At 32.4% G+C, this 17812-nt stretch overlaps 3 protein-coding genes across 4 annotated transcripts; all 3 read left to right on the top strand.

Annotated features, from left to right (window-relative positions):
• The first annotated feature begins 2571 nt into the window (after nt 1–2571).
• LOC140872338 (lachrymatory-factor synthase-like) lies at nt 2572–3264 on the top strand. The gene has a single exon (XM_073275159.1). It carries the CDS (start codon nt 2631–2633, stop codon nt 3174–3176), a length of 546 nt encoding a protein of 181 aa, XP_073131260.1. The 5' UTR covers nt 2572–2630; the 3' UTR covers nt 3177–3264.
• A 2356-nt stretch (nt 3265–5620) lies between these two features.
• On the top strand, nt 5621–8677 carry LOC140871952 (uncharacterized). The gene is made up of 4 exons (XM_073274692.1): nt 5621–7999; nt 8102–8228; nt 8353–8454; nt 8564–8677. The coding sequence occupies exons 1-4, from the start codon at nt 5712–5714 to the stop codon at nt 8624–8626; spliced, it is 2580 nt and encodes an 859-aa protein (XP_073130793.1). The 5' UTR covers nt 5621–5711; the 3' UTR covers nt 8627–8677.
• A 1197-nt stretch (nt 8678–9874) lies between these two features.
• LOC140871369 (U-box domain-containing protein 52-like) lies at nt 9875–15879 on the top strand. 2 transcript variants are annotated; one of them, XM_073273853.1, is made up of 11 exons: nt 9875–10083; nt 10295–10413; nt 10495–10613; nt 10737–10960; nt 11434–11482; nt 11599–11857; nt 11948–12049; nt 12178–12597; nt 12683–13441; nt 14982–15072; nt 15677–15879. In XM_073273853.1, the coding sequence occupies exons 1-11, from the start codon at nt 9894–9896 to the stop codon at nt 15688–15690; spliced, it is 2346 nt and encodes a 781-aa protein (XP_073129954.1). In that variant the 5' UTR covers nt 9875–9893; the 3' UTR covers nt 15691–15879. The 2 variants fall into 2 exon arrangements, with proteins under 2 accessions (XP_073129954.1, XP_073129953.1); XM_073273852.1 differs by having other exon boundaries at nt 14967–15072.
• Nucleotides 15880–17812: the final 1933 nt, after the last annotated feature.

The raw sequence follows: 17812 nt of genomic DNA, 5'->3' as shown, positions 1-17812 counted from the left end.
ATGTTGGAAAATTGATTTCATCCCCAATTTATATAATTTAAGAATTAATTTATCAAAAATACATTAAAAAAAACTTACATATTTTTTGTAAACATCATCATTGATTACTAAGTTTTTTTTTTTTTTTTTAACATTTTCAATTTTATTTATTGAAACAACCACATCGGCATCTTCTTAAATCTTACCTCTATATTATTAAGAAATTTTTATTTTTAAAAAAATAATTTTAACATCCTGCTCCCTTTTAATTTAGCCAAAACCTTTCACAAACCTACTTAGTTTTTAAATATGGTTTTTTTATTTAATTTTTTTTTTTGGAAAAAGAAAATATAAGTCACTCGATCAACAGACACAAATGTTAAATAAAAATTGTTTCAATATTAATATTTATTTTAATAGTATTTTTTAAAAATACAATAATAAAATTCTGCCACTCTCAATGCAATTTCCTCTGTCCCTGCAAATCTTTTCTTTTATCCATATTTAATTCATTCAACAAATGGTTATGCGATTTTCAAGATTTATTGAAGAAGAATATATTAGTAACATAGTAGAAAAAATATTACTTAATATGATTGTCAATCTATATATTTTAGACAAATAAAAAAAAACGTGACATGTATAATTGAGACAGAAGTAGTATATATTTTTAAAAAAATCAAAAAAAATCGAAAAAATAAATTTATAATATAGAAATTTTTTTTTTCCATTTTTTAATTAGTGTTTTACGTTTAAAAAAAAATGAAAGTAGTTTATGTGAAAGAACAAAGAAAATAATATTAAATATGAAAATTAGATTCTATATATATTTCAGACGGATAAAAAAATACAGCTTTTATATTTGGTTACCATAACCACCGGTCAATGATTTTAGGAATTCTAGATTATCAAATAAAACTATAAACTCTATTAACATAAATATATTTTAAAATGTGATAGAAAATGGTCAAAGAAACAGGATTTACTGGTATTATTTGACCTTCAATAATATATTTCATGGGCCAATGACTAGGTACATTTGTATACGATATATTTCGTTGACATTCTTAAATTAATGACACTAAACTGATTTACTATGTAATCCATCTTCATTTACTAAATCATACGATCACATGAAAGTTTCATTTCGATTAAAATATGTTATGCCCAGTATATTCATGTCGTGTAAACTTGTGACTTATGCTTCATAAAATTCAAAGTAACGCAACTTTCGATTTTTGAAGAAATAGATTTTATACATTCGAAGTTGTTTTTTTTTTTTTTTAAAAGAAAAAAAATGTTATTTTCAAAGTTTTTTTTTAAAAATACATTCGAAGTTATTTTCTCGATCAAGACGATAAATATAAGTGAATATGACATATATATGGAATAGAATCAGTAACAAATATTAATTTAGTGAAAATAATGAGAATGCAAGTAGATGTAGATCCCCTACTTTCACTAGCAAACGAACCCACAGAATAACGACTCCCATGAAATGAGAGTTTAAATGCTATTCCTTTTACTTTCAAATCTGTCGGATTAAAAGTTCTAGATTTGTTTATTTGATTTTCAGTTTTTTGCGAAATTTTATCTCCGAAAACACATTCTAAAATATAATTTCCCCTAATTAAAATTGCCTTTCATTTATGTTATAAATTAATTATTGTATGATAAAGTTTTTTTAAAAAAAAAATTGTATACTAGAAAGCTAAATTCATTATTTATTTAAATCTAGCTAGTAGAGTTTTAAATTTTTAATATTTACAGTCAACCGAAAAATTTTATTGATGCATATATGCTCACAGATATACCCAATAATATTAATTGTGACGATAACTAAATACTTACAATTTATTTGACACTAAGGTTTCAAGTTTGAGGCTAAATATAGAGTTAAAGAACCAATCATAACAAACCTCTATCTTAGTTCAAAAAAGTATTAATATATGGTTCATAAAATTAGAGATATATATTTATCAATTAATTATCATGTTAAAAAAACTAATAAATTAAATATACTCTATAAAACCAATTATCACAAAAATCTAACTAATATAAACATGTGAAATTTACTGTTGATTAAAAAACATAGTTTATACTATAAGAAATTATTCCACAATAGTCAAAAATATCTTTAAATTATTTTTTATACCAATTGTCAACCTAAAATGGTTTTCTTCAACCAAACGAAAAAAACTTTTCAAACCGAAACTCTGATTGTTGAATGATATTTTGTGAAATGTACGTAGGTAGTGTTTGAAATTATTTTAAAGAAGCGTTTTTTTATCCTAGAAACTATCTCAAACACGGCTTTAAACGAAAAAAAAAACATTATATATATTTTTTATAATTTAGATTTTTAGTGATAAAAAAATACATTTGATGCAATATTTATATTTTGGATTTGAAATGTTCAAAGTTCATTCCTTTTTAACAATTCTTCCTATAATATTAATTGTCCTAGCCCTGTATTAAAACTCCACTCCCACAAAGTTGGTCAACTTAATTAAATACTCAATTAATTACCCTTTTCTGTTTATATTCTTGGAAAAATATAGCTCACTATAATCTTCTTACACTCTGTGTAACATTAGAAAAATCCGATCTTTGCATCGATCCAATTTTTTTTTTCTTGTCTGCAAATTTTAATGTCGAAAGAAGAGGATCCTCCGAAATGGGAAGCCAAATCCACAGCAAAATTAAGCAAGCCCACGGTGGAAGAGGTGTGGCCGCTCGTAGAGGATTTCTGCAGCTTCCACAAATGGCTGCCGACCATTGACACGTGCTACAAGCTCGAAGGGTCCGACGGGGAGCCCGGCCTAGTCCGGTACTGCGCCGCCACGGACGGCGGCGGAGTGGTTGTGAGGTGGTGCCACGAGAAGTTGGTCGCCGTTGATCCAATCGCCAGGTGTTTGAGCTATGAAGTTTTGGAGAATAACATGGGGATCACTGGTAATTATAAGTCAACGATGAAGGTCATCCCGATGGACGGTGAGGATGATCTGCATGGTTGCTTCATCGAATGGTCCTTCTTGGCTGATCCGGTGGAAGGGATGAGTCTCCAGGATATGGCTAATTATCTCGAGCTTACTCTTCTAGGGATGGCGGAGAAAATTGAGAAAGCTTTTGAAAAAGTTGGCCAAGAACGACCATTCGATGAGACTGATCGATCCGAAGCATGTTTACAATCGTGAGATGGCATTTTGTGAGACGGTTCATTGATCTACGCCCGTGAGACTAATCGACTCGGAACATTCTTACAAAATTTTCCTACAAAATTGATCCGTGATACCGTTTCGTTAGAATTTATGTGAATTAGTTTTTATCTAAATTTCATGTTGTTTATATTGTATCTTTCGTTGAATATCAACAAAGAAATAGATTTCCTAGGATTCAAGAATGATATGATTCTATTTCTAGTTATAACTGAAAAAGTTATATTTTATTTGACATCAAAATTTGATTGAGTATAACGATAATTGATGAATAAAATTCATTAGCACAATATTTTAAAGGCAAAATTGTGAACATTTTATCTCTACTATTTTATCTCTCTCTATATATAAAAAATCTCCCCACATCATCTTTTTATTTGCCGAAATTGCTCTTGCCCTTATGTGATGTAAATATTACATTTTAATTTTATTTGTTTTTTTTTAAATTTCGATATTTCAAATTTTCATATTTTTCTCAACTAAATATTTTAGATAAGATAAATTGATAAATAAATTTTAAATTTTTTTTATTATTTTATAAATGAAAAAATTTAAATATTATCGAAAAAATAATATTTAATTATAACATACAATATTAAATATATTATATGATTTTATACACACGCAACGTGTGTGCGCGATTATGCTAGTAATAGTTGAACATACTAAAAAAACTGTTTCTTGAGGATACCATCTTTTCTTTCTCATTTTACCTCTCCTTTCTCATTTTTTTTTACATGTAGGCTAACTATCCACTCTCCCACTAAATATAACTTATCTCATCTAAAATATAACTTCTCTCATAAAATCATGTTGATTGTTATTGTGCACTCCTCCCCCCACTAAATATAACTTCTCTCATCTAAAATACTCCCTCCGTCCCAATTATATTGTCCATGTTTCCTTTTTTATTTGTCCCAAATATATAGTCATATACCATATTTAGTAATTTTTTTTTACACTTCTTTACTAATATACCCCTATTAACTACACTTTGAAAATTGTGCAATCATTTTTTAATACATTAAATAGGGATAAAATAGGAAATTTATATAAAATTTTCTTTCCCAATACATTTTTCTTAATTTGTGTGAAAATCCAAAGAAGACATTATATATGGGACGGATGGAGTATAACTTCTCTCATAAAATCACATTGATTGTTATTGTGCACAAGCACATCATTTTACTAGTTAAGATAAATCCCAACCAATAAGAAAATTCACCATTCACCCAAGCGAAGGGTGGAGGGGAGGAAGAAGAAAAAACAGCAAGAGAATGAGCGGCATGATTCGCCGATCTAGGTTCATGAATAATTTCTGAGATAACTGATTCCTTTATCAGATCATTAATCTCCGATGCACAAACACCTGCATAGCCCATATCATCACTAGAGGTCATGACTACTTGCAGTGCCACTAGTGAGTCGGACGCCACCTGAACATTACTAAATCGTTGATCAAATATTAGCTTGACACCCTGACGAATTGCTAGATGTTCACCATATACAACTGAGATAGGTTTGTTTATTAAATGAAAGCAAATATTTTATTTACATTTACAATTTCTTCCCATATTTATTATTTTCGTCTACGAATTTAGGTGAAAGATTCTCTAGTAATTAAGTGCTATGCTATTGGGCTTTGGATATCTCGCCCAACAACCTTTGAACCATGTATTGAGATTGACAGAAATCAGGATGACTATTATATTTTTGGGAAGGAACAACATTCAAAACATTGTAAAACTACTTTGAATAATTATACTTAAAACGTTTCAAAAAAAAAAAGAAAAAAAGTATACTTGAACGAATTATTGCTTTCACTTGTCACTTTTGAACTTAATTGTCCATCGTGTTTCTTCCATTATATATGTCAAAATGAATTAGTCTACGTAACGATGGATTGTGGGTCGACTGATTCTCCCTACCACAAAAATAAATATTTTGAGTTTGTAATTTCTTAAAAAAAAAAAGAAAAAAAAACTGTTCCGTTAACCTATTTTGATACGTTTATCAACCATACCTGATTAGTTGGATCCATCAAAATGAATTTGACTCTTTTTTCCAACATAAATATGAAGAAAGCCTTTTCATTTTAAGTTTCCGATCCAAACATTGCACAAAAAGACACTGAAGTTTCCACGGCTATAGCCTATACAATAATCTACAAATTATAATTATGATTATAATGTGTACACTACTAGAGAAATAGTAATGGGTGTCGCAGCCTACATGGAGCAGAGTAAAAATATTTATTATGTTTCATATATTACTTCGTGTTAAAATAAGAGTAGTAACGTTAAATCTAAGAGAGTATTTGGATTAGATGATAAAGTATTCTTTGATCAGAATTCCTGGCATTTTATATTGGATCGACCTGAACCTTTGGATCCTACAACTTCTTGGAATTGGTCTATTTTTGATCCACAATTCAAGTGACAAGTCATTTGGTTCTGATACTGTTGGCACAAGCATCTTCATGTATGGAGTGAATATTGCTTAATACACTCATTCATGGATGATATATTTGGTCAGATTAACTGCAAATCGAGTGCCGACTCGATAGTGATGAAGATTCTTAGAGCAGCAATGGATAAAGCTCATGAAAAAGTGCAGTCCAAGGACGGGCCTATCGAGTTCTTACACGAAAGATCGACGTTTTACGAGCTGGCGGCTATCTTAGTGGAGGGTGGCCTGAATATTGTACAGGAGGAGATGGACATTCTTGAGGGAAGCTGTGACAAAATCCTCTCAGACTTGGTAGAAATCCGACACTGGCTCAAGGGCAGGATCCAGGACATGAAACGTCTTATAGTCGAAAAGGATAAGGAGCTGATGCAGAGATCTGTGAACGAGTCGAAACTCCGGCATGCACTTGAATTGAAAGAAAGGGAGTTAGTTAATGTGTATGAGAAGCTAGAGCCCGAAGGATTGAAGAATGGAAATGCACAAGGAGACATCTCAGAATTGAAAAGTTCAGTGGATCAGCAGATGTGGAGCATAAAGCAGAAACTTGAGGATGAGGAGAAGTGTTTAACCAGTGAAACAAAGAAGAGAACGTCCAATGTTTCGAGCCCGGATCTTAGTTTCGACTTCTTGTACAATGAAACAAGCGAAAATTCGGGTTCTGAGATGGAAAACTATTCCGGGATGGACAGGTTTTCGAAGATAAAGTTGAAGAGTGGGTTAGCAAGGCCTAATCAGAACATACTGATCCGGCGGATGAGCTCCGATATCGATATCTTGAAGGAAACGTTGGATCTTGCTTTTGGAAAGATGCAGAGCGCTGAGGTTCTCCCCTTGGAGAAACAGTGGAGGTGTGGAATAGAGAAAGATGTGGAGTTTGTTTTGGTGAAAGGTTTCATAAGCGATATCCGACTGAGTTTCGACGCAGAAATGGGGAAAAAAGTTGGTTTCTTGAAGGACAATTGGTTCACCAGCCTCAATCAAGTGCAAACCTTTCATCATGGTGTACATGAGAAAGCACCAGATATGCAAGAGAATTCGGAGTCTTTTAGCGTGTTAGTAAGAGCGAATTCGGAACCTCTACCTGATAATATGAGTGAAGATAATAAGCTTGAGGTGGATGCCAAATTTGACAGACACAACTATGTAGGAAAGATGGTGAAGAATCATGAGTCGATCATAAGAAAACAGAACCTGGAATGGAATTGGCTGAGAAGGGAAGTTCTTGAAAGAAAAGGTTCTGCATCTTTGTCTGAGAAACACAAGGAAAATGATGGATTTGAAAATGGAATACAAGATGCTTTGAAAAATGCAGATAGCCTTTTGGAAAGGAACTGCGATTTTGATAAAAGAACGAAGGAAGACGACAATCAAGAGAAGAGAACGATCATCCCAATGCCAGACACGAGATTGTTGAAGCACACTTTGAGTCCTGCTGAAAAGTTAGAGGAAGAGAGAGATGGCTTGTGTTTACAAATAACACTAATGGAAGATACCTATCGGCTTCTTTTTCAAGGTATAGTGAAAGATATTAGCAGTGAGATGTGTTTTATAGATACTGAGAGATTAACAAAAAATGATGGCGATGATCTAGAAAATCCGAGTTTTCGAGAGGCGGTAGAAAGCCAGTTGAAGGAGGATGTTTATGTGGTTTTCTTAAAAGAGATGGCCGAAACTCTCAAGTTGGAAAACGAGGCATATGCACTTGAGAGTCAAATAAAAGATGATATATATCAGTTACTTTTTGTTGAGGCCATGAAAGATTTACAAGAAATATCAGAAGCAATAAAGCAAAACAGTTTTCAAGAAGGTACACCTCATTCAAGGAAGACAGCAGGAGGTACTCCACGTTTCAACAAATTCGAAACCGAAGGAGGGGAGAGCTTAACTCGAAAGCTCTATTCATTATCAAAATGTTTGGAAGCAGAGGAAGACTTGATGCTAAGAGCAAGTTCTGAAATAAAGAAACATAGTGAAAATCATGACCTTGTTATATCAAACTGTGAAGAAATGGATGAACGAAACGCCATCGAATGGTTGTTGAACGATGATGAAAGTACACTCAATTCAGTGAGCGATAAGCTAGGGAAAGCTCTGAGACAATTGCATACAAGCAAGGAGTTGTTAGTGGATTTAGAACAAAGTTTGGAAGCATCTGATGATTTGGGAGATGGTTGTTATCATCCAGTGGAACGACGACTAAACAACTCACCGGACTATAAACACGAACAGAATGATCCATCTGATGAAGTTCTGGCTCCCATCATTCGGTTTCAGCAAGTACTGGCGAACGTGGAGTGCAGCGTACACGAAAATCTAGAGAATAAATGCTTTAGGTACTCATATCTAAGTATTCTACCTATTACATGAAGTACATCAATTAGTGTTAAGACATTTGACAGTGAGACATGAAATTTGAACTCTCTAGTTGTATTCAGGCTGGAAGAATTGAACCGGCGGGTGGGCGAACTAATCGAGCCCGTGTCTCGTATCAGAACAAGAAAGTTGCTCTACAAGAAGGCTTTCATATTGAGATGTCACAACTTGAAACTAGCTGAATCTGAGGTATTTGTACTAAACTGAAACATTATCACAAGCATGTCCTAAAATGACCAAGAAGATGTCTGTTTTCTCACACAAAATGTATATCATGGATAAAATATGCGTAATACATTGATTGTGTTTGCAGGTTGATTTACTTGGTGATCAAGTGGAAGCCCACTTATGCCTGCTTGAGAGGATATACATTGAATTGAATCAACATGCCGTTGTTTTGTCTCACTACTTTGAGGTTAGTGTCATCTTTTTTTACAACTAATTACAACCTTAATTATGTTTGTCCCCAAAATTGCACGGATCAAACAATAAGTTTCTTCTCAAGTAAGTTCGAATGCATACAGGTTTTCGAAATCTTGAAGCTGATCAAGAAAGAGTTGGAAAATTATGGAGCTAGCTTCTTCTAAACCCAATTATAGACTTGAAAATAAGTTTATTGAAACGTCGAAAAATTTCCAGAAACAAAGGATCATGATACAAAGAAACTGTGTCATTTCAAAATTACGTACAGAAACTTGAAATCAAATGTACGTGCCTGTTTTGAAACTATATCAGAAACAATATCAGAAATTCCCGCTAATATTCTGCATATTTTAATTAAACAGAAGATATATAATTAATGACATTATCCTACTTTGAAACTACACATTTCATTATTCTTAAATTTGCACATATATATTTTTTGCATTACAAACATTTAGAGCTTTCAAAATGGGATGGACTCATCACCCCCCCCCCCCCCCCCCAAAATGTGGGCCACCCTGCCCCCCGCTAAATTCAACTCAAAATGGACAAAGCACGCATGGTTCGGCCAAATAAAATAAATGGATTGAGTTGGTAAAATCCAGACCCGTCTCTCACAACGGGTTATGAGTCAACCCATCCATCTTGAAGTCCAATTCGTCGGTCCTACAAATACCCGTTAAAGTGGGCCTATAACATATGTATCAAGATTCAAAACCCTATACTAACTAGAGACTTATGCTACATCAAAAAAAATACTCTATTTTAATGTTTTTTTTTCAAATGTTCGTGCAAACATTACTCTCAAGTCTCAACACACCAGATATTCGCTTGAACACTTCACTGGAAAAAAAAAACACGTGGACCTCATCAGTAATTTTTTTTCTATTTTTTAGCGTGATTTTACGCGAACATCTATAGAAAAAAATGATGCATCTGCCCTGTAGTATAGACTAGCTCATACCAACTATTCTTGGTCTTTAAAACATGCCAATTTTCTTTTCCAAATTATCAATTCTCATCATACCATTTATTTTTATATAAAAATGAATAAAAACAAAGCAATATTACTCCAATATAATATTATTAAACTTTTGCATATACTCAATATTGATGCATGCACACCACATCGACAATGATTGAGTACTCGTGTTGGGGCATTTCTGGTGGGAAGAAAATTTTACAATTCAATGGAGAAATCTGAATTTTTTTTTTTACAAGGAAAACAAGACCAATAGTCCATTCCTATTTATAGTAATCAACCGTCAAACTAGAGTCAAGAATGCTTGGCCTCTCTCTCTTTAAATGGTTTCAAACATCTCAACCAATAAAAACACGTACCCAATTCTCATCAACTTTAAGAAACTTTTTTTCTTTTTTCTGTTTGTGGAGAGAAACTGAGGACTCTGTGCACATTATGCATGGGAAAAAATGTGGCTTCCAAATCCGAACGGGAGTACTAATAACATCGGGAAGGGCGGCCGCAACGGCCTGGTTGCATTAGCCATAGATAAGGATAAAGCCAGCCAACATGCACTCAAATGGGCAATCGGGAATCTCCTTAAGAAAGGCCAAACCATTGTATTGATTCATGTCATCAAGAGATCTTCATCAGCTTCTAGTACGTGATCGTTTTATAGTCGGCCATCCGCTGTCGTCTCATTTTGTTATTCATGCATTTTCGTGTATTTCTTCTTGGTTTCTATTAGATTTGTGCATCATCCATGCTTTCCCACCAGGTTAATTGCCTGATGGTGTGCTTAATAGTACTATTTCTGATTTAAGTTATATGAATAAGCATAAGCATTTTGCTTTCTTATATATAAATGCAGATGGTAATAACTATTATAGTAATGATCACAATGGTGCCACAAATGCCAATAATCATGTTCTGGACCATCAAACCAAAGAGCTGTTCCTCACCTTCCATTGCTTTTGTGCTCGAAAAGATGTAAGCCGAAACCGTTGCCTAGTTTTTTAGCATCTGCACAATCTTTAACATTATTGCATCTTTTGTTATTTTCTTATACAGATACAATGCTTTGATGTGATACTAGAGGACACAGATATAGTGAAAGGGATATCAGAGTACATTGCACATGCTGCAATTGAAAACATGGTTCTTGGCGCATCCCGCCATGGATTTATCAAGTAAGGTTCTCAATTTCTATACTCATGAGATTTAAAAACACAAATAGTCCTTTGTCAGGCTTGCATGATTTTGCAACATTCTTGACTAGTTATTAAATGACAAGCATTTTTATTTTCCTACAGGCGGTTGAAAATGGTAGACGTTCCTACTTGTGTATCAAAAGCAGCACCAGATTTCTGCACTGTTTATGTTATCTCGAAAACAAAGATCTCGTTTGTGAGGAATGCTTCTCGTCTCGCACCATTCACTTCCCCACTTAAAGCTCAAATTCTGCAAATGCAAGAGCAGGCTAATGGTGATATCATGTCCCCTGATTTGCATCTGAAGCGTATGCCTAGTATGAGAGGTTCGTAGTTTTTCTGAGTTATACGTAATGTTCTTTTCTTTTCTCTACCGCGAGAAACAATTTTCCCTGCTATCTTGTGTGACCATCTATCTGAGACGGTTTTGGATCCGGTGTTGTGCACAGAATGACCGAACGCACAGCACCACCGTGTCCACTTGATCCAACGACTCTGCAGTGCACTGCAGGGAATCCTTCCTCGCCTAAGACAGTGATAGAAATATATCGTCAGGAGTGCTGAATGATTTAAAAGACTTGAGTTATATACTGTTATATATAACTAGTTATAGCTAAATGGATAATGGCAAGTGTTCAGCCTTATAGCTGGTATAACAAAGTGATCAAAACATAATATTTGGGCTACTAGGTGATTTAAAAATATAGGTTAATTTACTGTTATCAATTTTTGATATAACTACAGATATTTGAGTTTATTTCTTGCTTGATAAAATGCGATAAATGCTGAACATGTGCAGAAAGAAGGACGGCAAGCAAGTTTGCAGTTTCAGACACTGAAATATTCAAGTAATTTACTTTTTCAATCATTTTTTTGTCAAGTATGTGCCTGCTCCTGTATAATTTGATGCATCATTCAAAATCTTGATGACAAATTTTATACTCCTGGCATCAATGTGACACAGGTCACCGTTTTCGAGAGGAAAAGGGTACGCTGGAAGGTTGCTAGGGGATTTCACAGAATCTGATACTGATATATCATTCATAAGCTCCGATAGGCCAAGCACGGATCGAATGTCTAGTGTAATCTCCGACTGCATAGATTCAGGTCGAACATCTCGAGTGTCCATCAGCTCAGAAAGTAGTCTTGGATCAATGTACTCGGGCACTAAGGGGAGCGAATATGGTTCTTTCAATGAATTTTCAATGTCCTCGGCTGAAAATGTGAGTTACATTTTCTTGATTCTTGGTGACAAAAAATTTGCACATTAATTTTGGTGTCTCATACAATGGTATTCCCATTGCAAAATTCAGGATGATGTGGAATCTGAAATGAAAAGGCTGAAGCTTGAGTTGCAAAAAACTATGGACATGTATAGCACGGCGTGTCGGGAAGCTTTAACAGCAAAACAAAAGGTAGGATTATTAGTCTTTGGGCTATTCTAGATTTTGAAACTAAAGTTTGGATCAAGGGCAAAAGCTGAATCACAGATTAAAGAAAGTCCCATAATATGCAAACCATTATATTTAATTTCTTGAAACAGGCTGTGGAGCTTCGCCAATGGAGAGTAGAAGAAGAACAAAGACTAGAAGAAGCTCGGCTAGCAGAGGGAGCAGCGCGACTGATTGCGGAAGAAGAGAGAGCTAAGTGCAAAGAGGAATTGGAGAAGGCTCAGGCTGCTCAGAGAGTTGCTGATATGGAATCCAAAAAGAGAGTCGATGCCGAAATGAAAGCGCTTCAAGACGTGGATGAGAATGATAAGGCGATGTCTATATCAACATTGAGATACAGAAGATACTCCATTGAAGAAATTGAAGAGGCAACAGAGTACTTCACAGAGTCGCGTAAGATCGGTGAAGGTGGATATGGACCAGTCTACAAGTGTTACCTCGATCATACGCAGGTGGCGATTAAGGTCTTACACCCTGATGCTGCCCAAGGAAGATCACAATTTCAGCAAGAGGTAAGAGTTGAAGAAGCTAATTTTGAAAACAAAGGAAGATTTTCTTGATCCATTAATTATCTTTTGCTGATCCAATGTCACTCAGGTTGAAGTACTTAGTTGCATGAGACATCCAAATTTGGTTCTCCTCCTAGGAGCATGTCCTGAATACGGTTGTCTAGTATACGAGTACATGGGCCGCGGTAGCTTGGACGATTGTCTCTTGAGGAGAGGAACTAAACGTGCCCTGTCGTGGCCCATTCGTTTCAAAATCGCCGCGGAGATAGCCACGGCCCTGCACTTCCTTCACCAGACCAAGCCAGAGCCTTTAGTACACCGTGATCTCAAACCGGGGAACATTCTTCTAGACCAGAACTACGTCAGCAAAATCAGCGACGTTGGGCTGGCGAGGCTCGTCCCATCCAATATAGCCGATGATGTAACACGATACCGGATGACAGCAACAGCCGGAACATTCAGCTACATCGATCCTGAATATCAACAGACCGGTATGCTCGGTGTGAAATCCGACGTTTATTCGCTAGGGATCGTGCTTCTACAGATACTGACGGCAAAACCAGCTATGGGTTTAGCTCATCACATCAGCCAGGCCATCGAGAAGGGGACGTTTGCCGCCATGCTCGATTCGTCGGTCCCTGATTGGCCTCTTGAAGAGGCCTTGTCCTTGGCAAAGCTGGCTGTAAACTGTGCAGAACTGAGGAGGAAAGATAGGCCGGACTTGGGGAAGATCGTCTTGCCGGAGCTCAACAAACTGAGGGATTTTGCCGAAGAAAACATGACACATTTTCTTGTGGCCGAGGTTGCAGCTCCATGCATGAATCACAGCTCTACTTCTCAGAAAATGGTCAGTAAATTATAATCAACTCTTTTATCTTCACTAGTAGTAAAAAGCACGTTTGACGCACGTGAGTACACATAATTTATTTATAATTTGTGAGTCATATAATTTTGTCATTTTATTTACAATTTGAACATTTTGATTTTGATAGAAAATTACATTTAACATTGTTCATGAATTCAAAAATATTTATTTTAACCAATAAAAAGTGAGTAAAATAAGGTTTATATAATTATTAAGTTTATATAATTGTTATTTAACATTTTGTTCCTCATATCTATCTATACAAAAATATCAAGGCCTCAATTTTTTTTTAATTTTTTTTTAAATTACTATCGAAAGTTTTAACTTTTTGTTTTTATCTTAGAAAATTTTGCCATTTCATTCACAATTTGAACATTTTGCTTTTGGTAGAAAATTATATTTTACATTGTTCATGAATTCAAAAATATTTATTGTAACCAATAAAAAGTAAGTAATATTAAGTTTATATATACTTATTAAGTTTGTATAATTATTAGTTAACATTTTGTCATATCTATCTATACAAAAATATCAAAGTCTCAAAAAATATTTTTTAATTCTAATTTTTTAAAAATTACTATCGGAAGTTTTAATTTTTTGTTTTTATCTTTTGAAATTATTTACAAAAATATTTCTTTTAACTGTTTTGTTTGAAAAAATACTCGTTATATTGTTCATAGATGTGAAAAAATTTATTTTTAGCCAATAAAAAAATAAGTAATCAGACTGATATAATTATTAAGTTTGTTATTTGTATAACTTCTTCATATCTATACAAAATTATATAAGATTCATAAATATATATCCATTTTTAATTTTTAATTATAACATGTTTTTAAAATTACTATGAGAAGTTTTAATTTTTTGTTTTTCTCTTTTCAAAACTGATTTCTTTACAAAATTATTTCCTTTTATTTTAGTTATTTAATAGGTAATAATAATAGATTCAAAACTGATTTCTTAACAAAATTATTTCTTTTTATTTTAGTTATTTAATTAATTAATTAAATGAAAACAAATCCCACCCATTTTGTTTTTCTCTTTCCAAAACAGATTTTGTTACAAAAATATTTTCTTTTATTTTATTTATTTAATCAATTAATTAAATGAAAAAATTCCCACCCAAATTAAAGCATGAAATTATTGAAAATTATTTTAGGCTTATTATATTGTAACATCTTTTTGATTCATTTATTTTAATCAACTCACTATTACTCAGTAATGAATGCATTTAGTTAATGTGTAATAATTAACAAGCCATGTATTTTGTATTTATTTATATAAAAATTTATACATTTATTTTTATGTCCTATCTAATAATTGATTTTTACATTTATATCCTTATTTGTATTAACTTTTACATGAAATTGTGTAGAATAAAAGGGCAAAGTTGTAAATTCATAATTATAAAACTTTGCCCTTTTATTCACACTTTTAGATAGATAATGGATAATAGATTTTCACATTCAAGAAACATGCATTGTTGGTTAAAATTAAAAGAATGCAGATTCTTCTTATGAAGGAAATCAAGAGTGATCCTCAAGTGCATTTTGAGTATAGCGATCCAAAAGTCTGTTCAAGTTCAACATCTCTACCTGGGAACCATTCTGCAGGTATACATTAATCAATCAGTACAATTTAAAGTGGAAACAATACATGCATCCTTTTGTTAATTTGGTTTTTCCCAATCATTACTCTGAAAAATCGATTTCCATGCTTCCCAACATAACTATTATTGTTGAACTTGGCTCAGTGTGATTTTGGTCCTATCTTGTCCAATTCAGTTAGTCTATTATCTTTGTTTTATTAGCAATTTTAGTCTTTTTTACGTGACGTTGATATGACATCGACGTGATGCTGATATATGTAGCATCACATTAGCACTATCGATGAAAAAAAAAGACTAAAATTCCGAAAAATTAGAAGATACATGACCTAGCTTGAAAACTGATAATATAGACGACTAAAGTCACACTCGAAGCAACCATAAAGTATACAAAATGCACTTTTTCCTGTATTTAATTCCAGTTTTAACCATTTTCAAAACATTACATTATTATATTTCTTGATTAAATAATTATGTTTTGAAAAAGACTAAAATTGAAAGGGAAAAAAAATTATAAATTAGTGGTACTGATAAAATAACATAAATAAAAACGTGCAATTAAGTTACAAGAGATTTACTGACGTGTCTTTCTTTTAAATTTTTCTTGACAGAAACTACTGAATGATATTTTGAGGTCGAATTCTTGGAAAACAGTCAATAAACGAAGAATAGTCAGTGTAATGACCTTTTTATTTAAGTGAGTAATTCAGAATTTAATTGTAATTTTGGGTATTAAGTAGACAATTGAGCTCGGGCTAAAATGCCCTGAAGCTTATTATTATTTAGCTGTAATTGTTGGAGATGGCTAATGATAAATATATGTATTATCCCACGTGGAAAATGAAAGAAATAATTGAAAATTTTATTATATATCTAATCCGAAAATCCATATATAGCCTTTCTCAAAGGTTATTTCAATTATTATATATACTAGCGACGTGGCACGCGTTGCGTGTGTGAAATTTTAAATTAATTCACTAATAACTGCATAGTTTGGCGATTATTTAAATTTTAAATTTTAAATCAATCTACTCATCACTGCAATTGGACGGTTATTTAAATTTGAGATTTTAAATCAATTCATTAATCACTACATAGTTGGACAGTTATTTAAAATTTAAAATTTTAAATCAATCCACTAATCACTACACAGTTCAGCATTTTTAGCACAAAATAAGTAACCACATTAAAGTTAAATTACCACTAAACTCACAAACTTAATTTTTTTGTAATAGAAGGTTTAGGGTGAAATTGGAAAAACATATTTTGGTGTGATTGATACATCAAAATTAGTTTCTATCATGTCCTCAAATTTTATAAAATAGTAAAGATGCATACATCTCCATGGTCAAATTCATATACTTATTTTGCGTTTTTCATTCCTATTTTTTGAAGCAATCAAACTCGTTCTCTAATTATTTAGGAAAAAATTATAAATTTTCTGTTTATAATTGTTGTTTGTTTTTTCGATCTTCTGAAGGAGATTGTCATTATTCCAGCAACCACCGTAATGGAGACAATATTTTCATAACAGTCCCTTCCGATGAAATCAACGGTCTGATCATCTTAATCATTATTTTAATTTTTAAAAATGATTTTAATTAAAAATAAATTAAATAAATTGTAAAAAATTCAAAAAAAATTAGTAATAAATAATAATAAAATTATGTGTATTTTTTATTTACTCGTGTCAATTTTAATTCATGTATCTTTTTAAAAAAAAATATGTGTTTTTATTTTTGAATATTATGTTATTTTTTTAAAATTATGTATAATTTTTAAATTTAATTATTTGCATTTTTAATTTGTTATAGTTATGTGCATTTTTTATTATGTTTAAAAAAATTATTTAATAGAATAAAAATAATAATATTTTAATATCACCACACCACTGTAGAAACATAGACGTTATCAACACTGGCATCATCATACAATCAAGTTATCAACTTTACTACATTAACTTTCTTTACATTATTGAACATGATGTAAACACATTGTTGAACATGCTTTAAAGACAGTGAAATCCCTCGAGACAAAATTGTAAAATGAAATACTTTTTCTAAGAACATGCATTAACCGCAACTTGAATTACGGGCAATATGTGGAAGGAGGAGTTGACGAGCTGAGTCTAATAACATAAGTTACACTTGATAAAAATGAACACGAAATAAAATTTGAATCTCAAAAGTTTTCAAATAATTAATTATTTTAGCTAATATGTTATGATGCAGTGTTTGAAAAAAGTTATGTTTTTAAATGTTCATTATCATAAGCATCATAAGCATTAATGATTTCTGAAAAAAAAAATTATACATAATGTATTGTTCATTCTAGAGCTATATGTATTTTCCATTCTTGCAAAATTTTATATGATGAAATCAAATATTATATGAAAGAGAATTACAACGGCAAACAATCTTGTGTCGTGTGATGTATACAGGCCCAACAAATTAACGGGACTACGGGGGAACTTAGAGAAGGGTTTCTGAGTCTGAGGGCGAGACTTCATTTTCTCACAAAACTTTGGCCCAATGTGAATATATTTAAAATACAGGCCCAACACATTATTAATACTAATAACCCATGCCGGTGAAAATTCGCGTGCATAAAAAAGTTATATTACATCTAAAAATAATGAATATTTTTTTTATATTTTTAAATTGAAAAATAAAATTAAAAGATGATAATTATAAGTAGTAAGAGACTTTGTCCATCGACTCCATCTATCAATTTGACCAATGTAGTTT

Source organism: Henckelia pumila, unplaced genomic scaffold (assembly GCF_033568475.1).
Source record: "Henckelia pumila isolate YLH828 unplaced genomic scaffold, ASM3356847v2 CTG_461:::fragment_3, whole genome shotgun sequence".
NCBI classification, from domain to species: Eukaryota; Viridiplantae; Streptophyta; class Magnoliopsida; order Lamiales; family Gesneriaceae; genus Henckelia; species Henckelia pumila.
Note: the sequence above shows the minus strand (reverse complement) of the source record. Positions and strands in the feature narration are given on the sequence as shown.

Bases quoted from the DNA above. Each gene is read 5' to 3' on its own strand.
- LOC140872338 (XM_073275159.1), top strand. From the start codon at position 2,631: ATGTCGAAAGAAGAGGATCCTCCGAAATGGGAAGCCAAATCCACAGCA.
- LOC140871952 (XM_073274692.1), top strand. From the start codon at position 5,712: ATGGATGATATATTTGGTCAGATTAACTGCAAATCGAGTGCCGACTCG. The intron at 8,000-8,101 runs GTACTCATATCT...AGTTGTATTCAG, and splicing joins CTAGAGAATAAATGCTTTAG to GCTGGAAGAATTGAACCGGC. The intron at 8,229-8,352 runs GTATTTGTACTA...TTGTGTTTGCAG, and splicing joins TGAAACTAGCTGAATCTGAG to GTTGATTTACTTGGTGATCA.
- LOC140871369 (XM_073273852.1), top strand. From the start codon at position 9,894: ATGTGGCTTCCAAATCCGAACGGGAGTACTAATAACATCGGGAAGGGC. The intron at 10,961-11,433 runs GTTCGTAGTTTT...GAACATGTGCAG, and splicing joins GCGTATGCCTAGTATGAGAG to AAAGAAGGACGGCAAGCAAG. The intron at 12,598-12,682 runs GTAAGAGTTGAA...AATGTCACTCAG, and splicing joins GATCACAATTTCAGCAAGAG to GTTGAAGTACTTAGTTGCAT.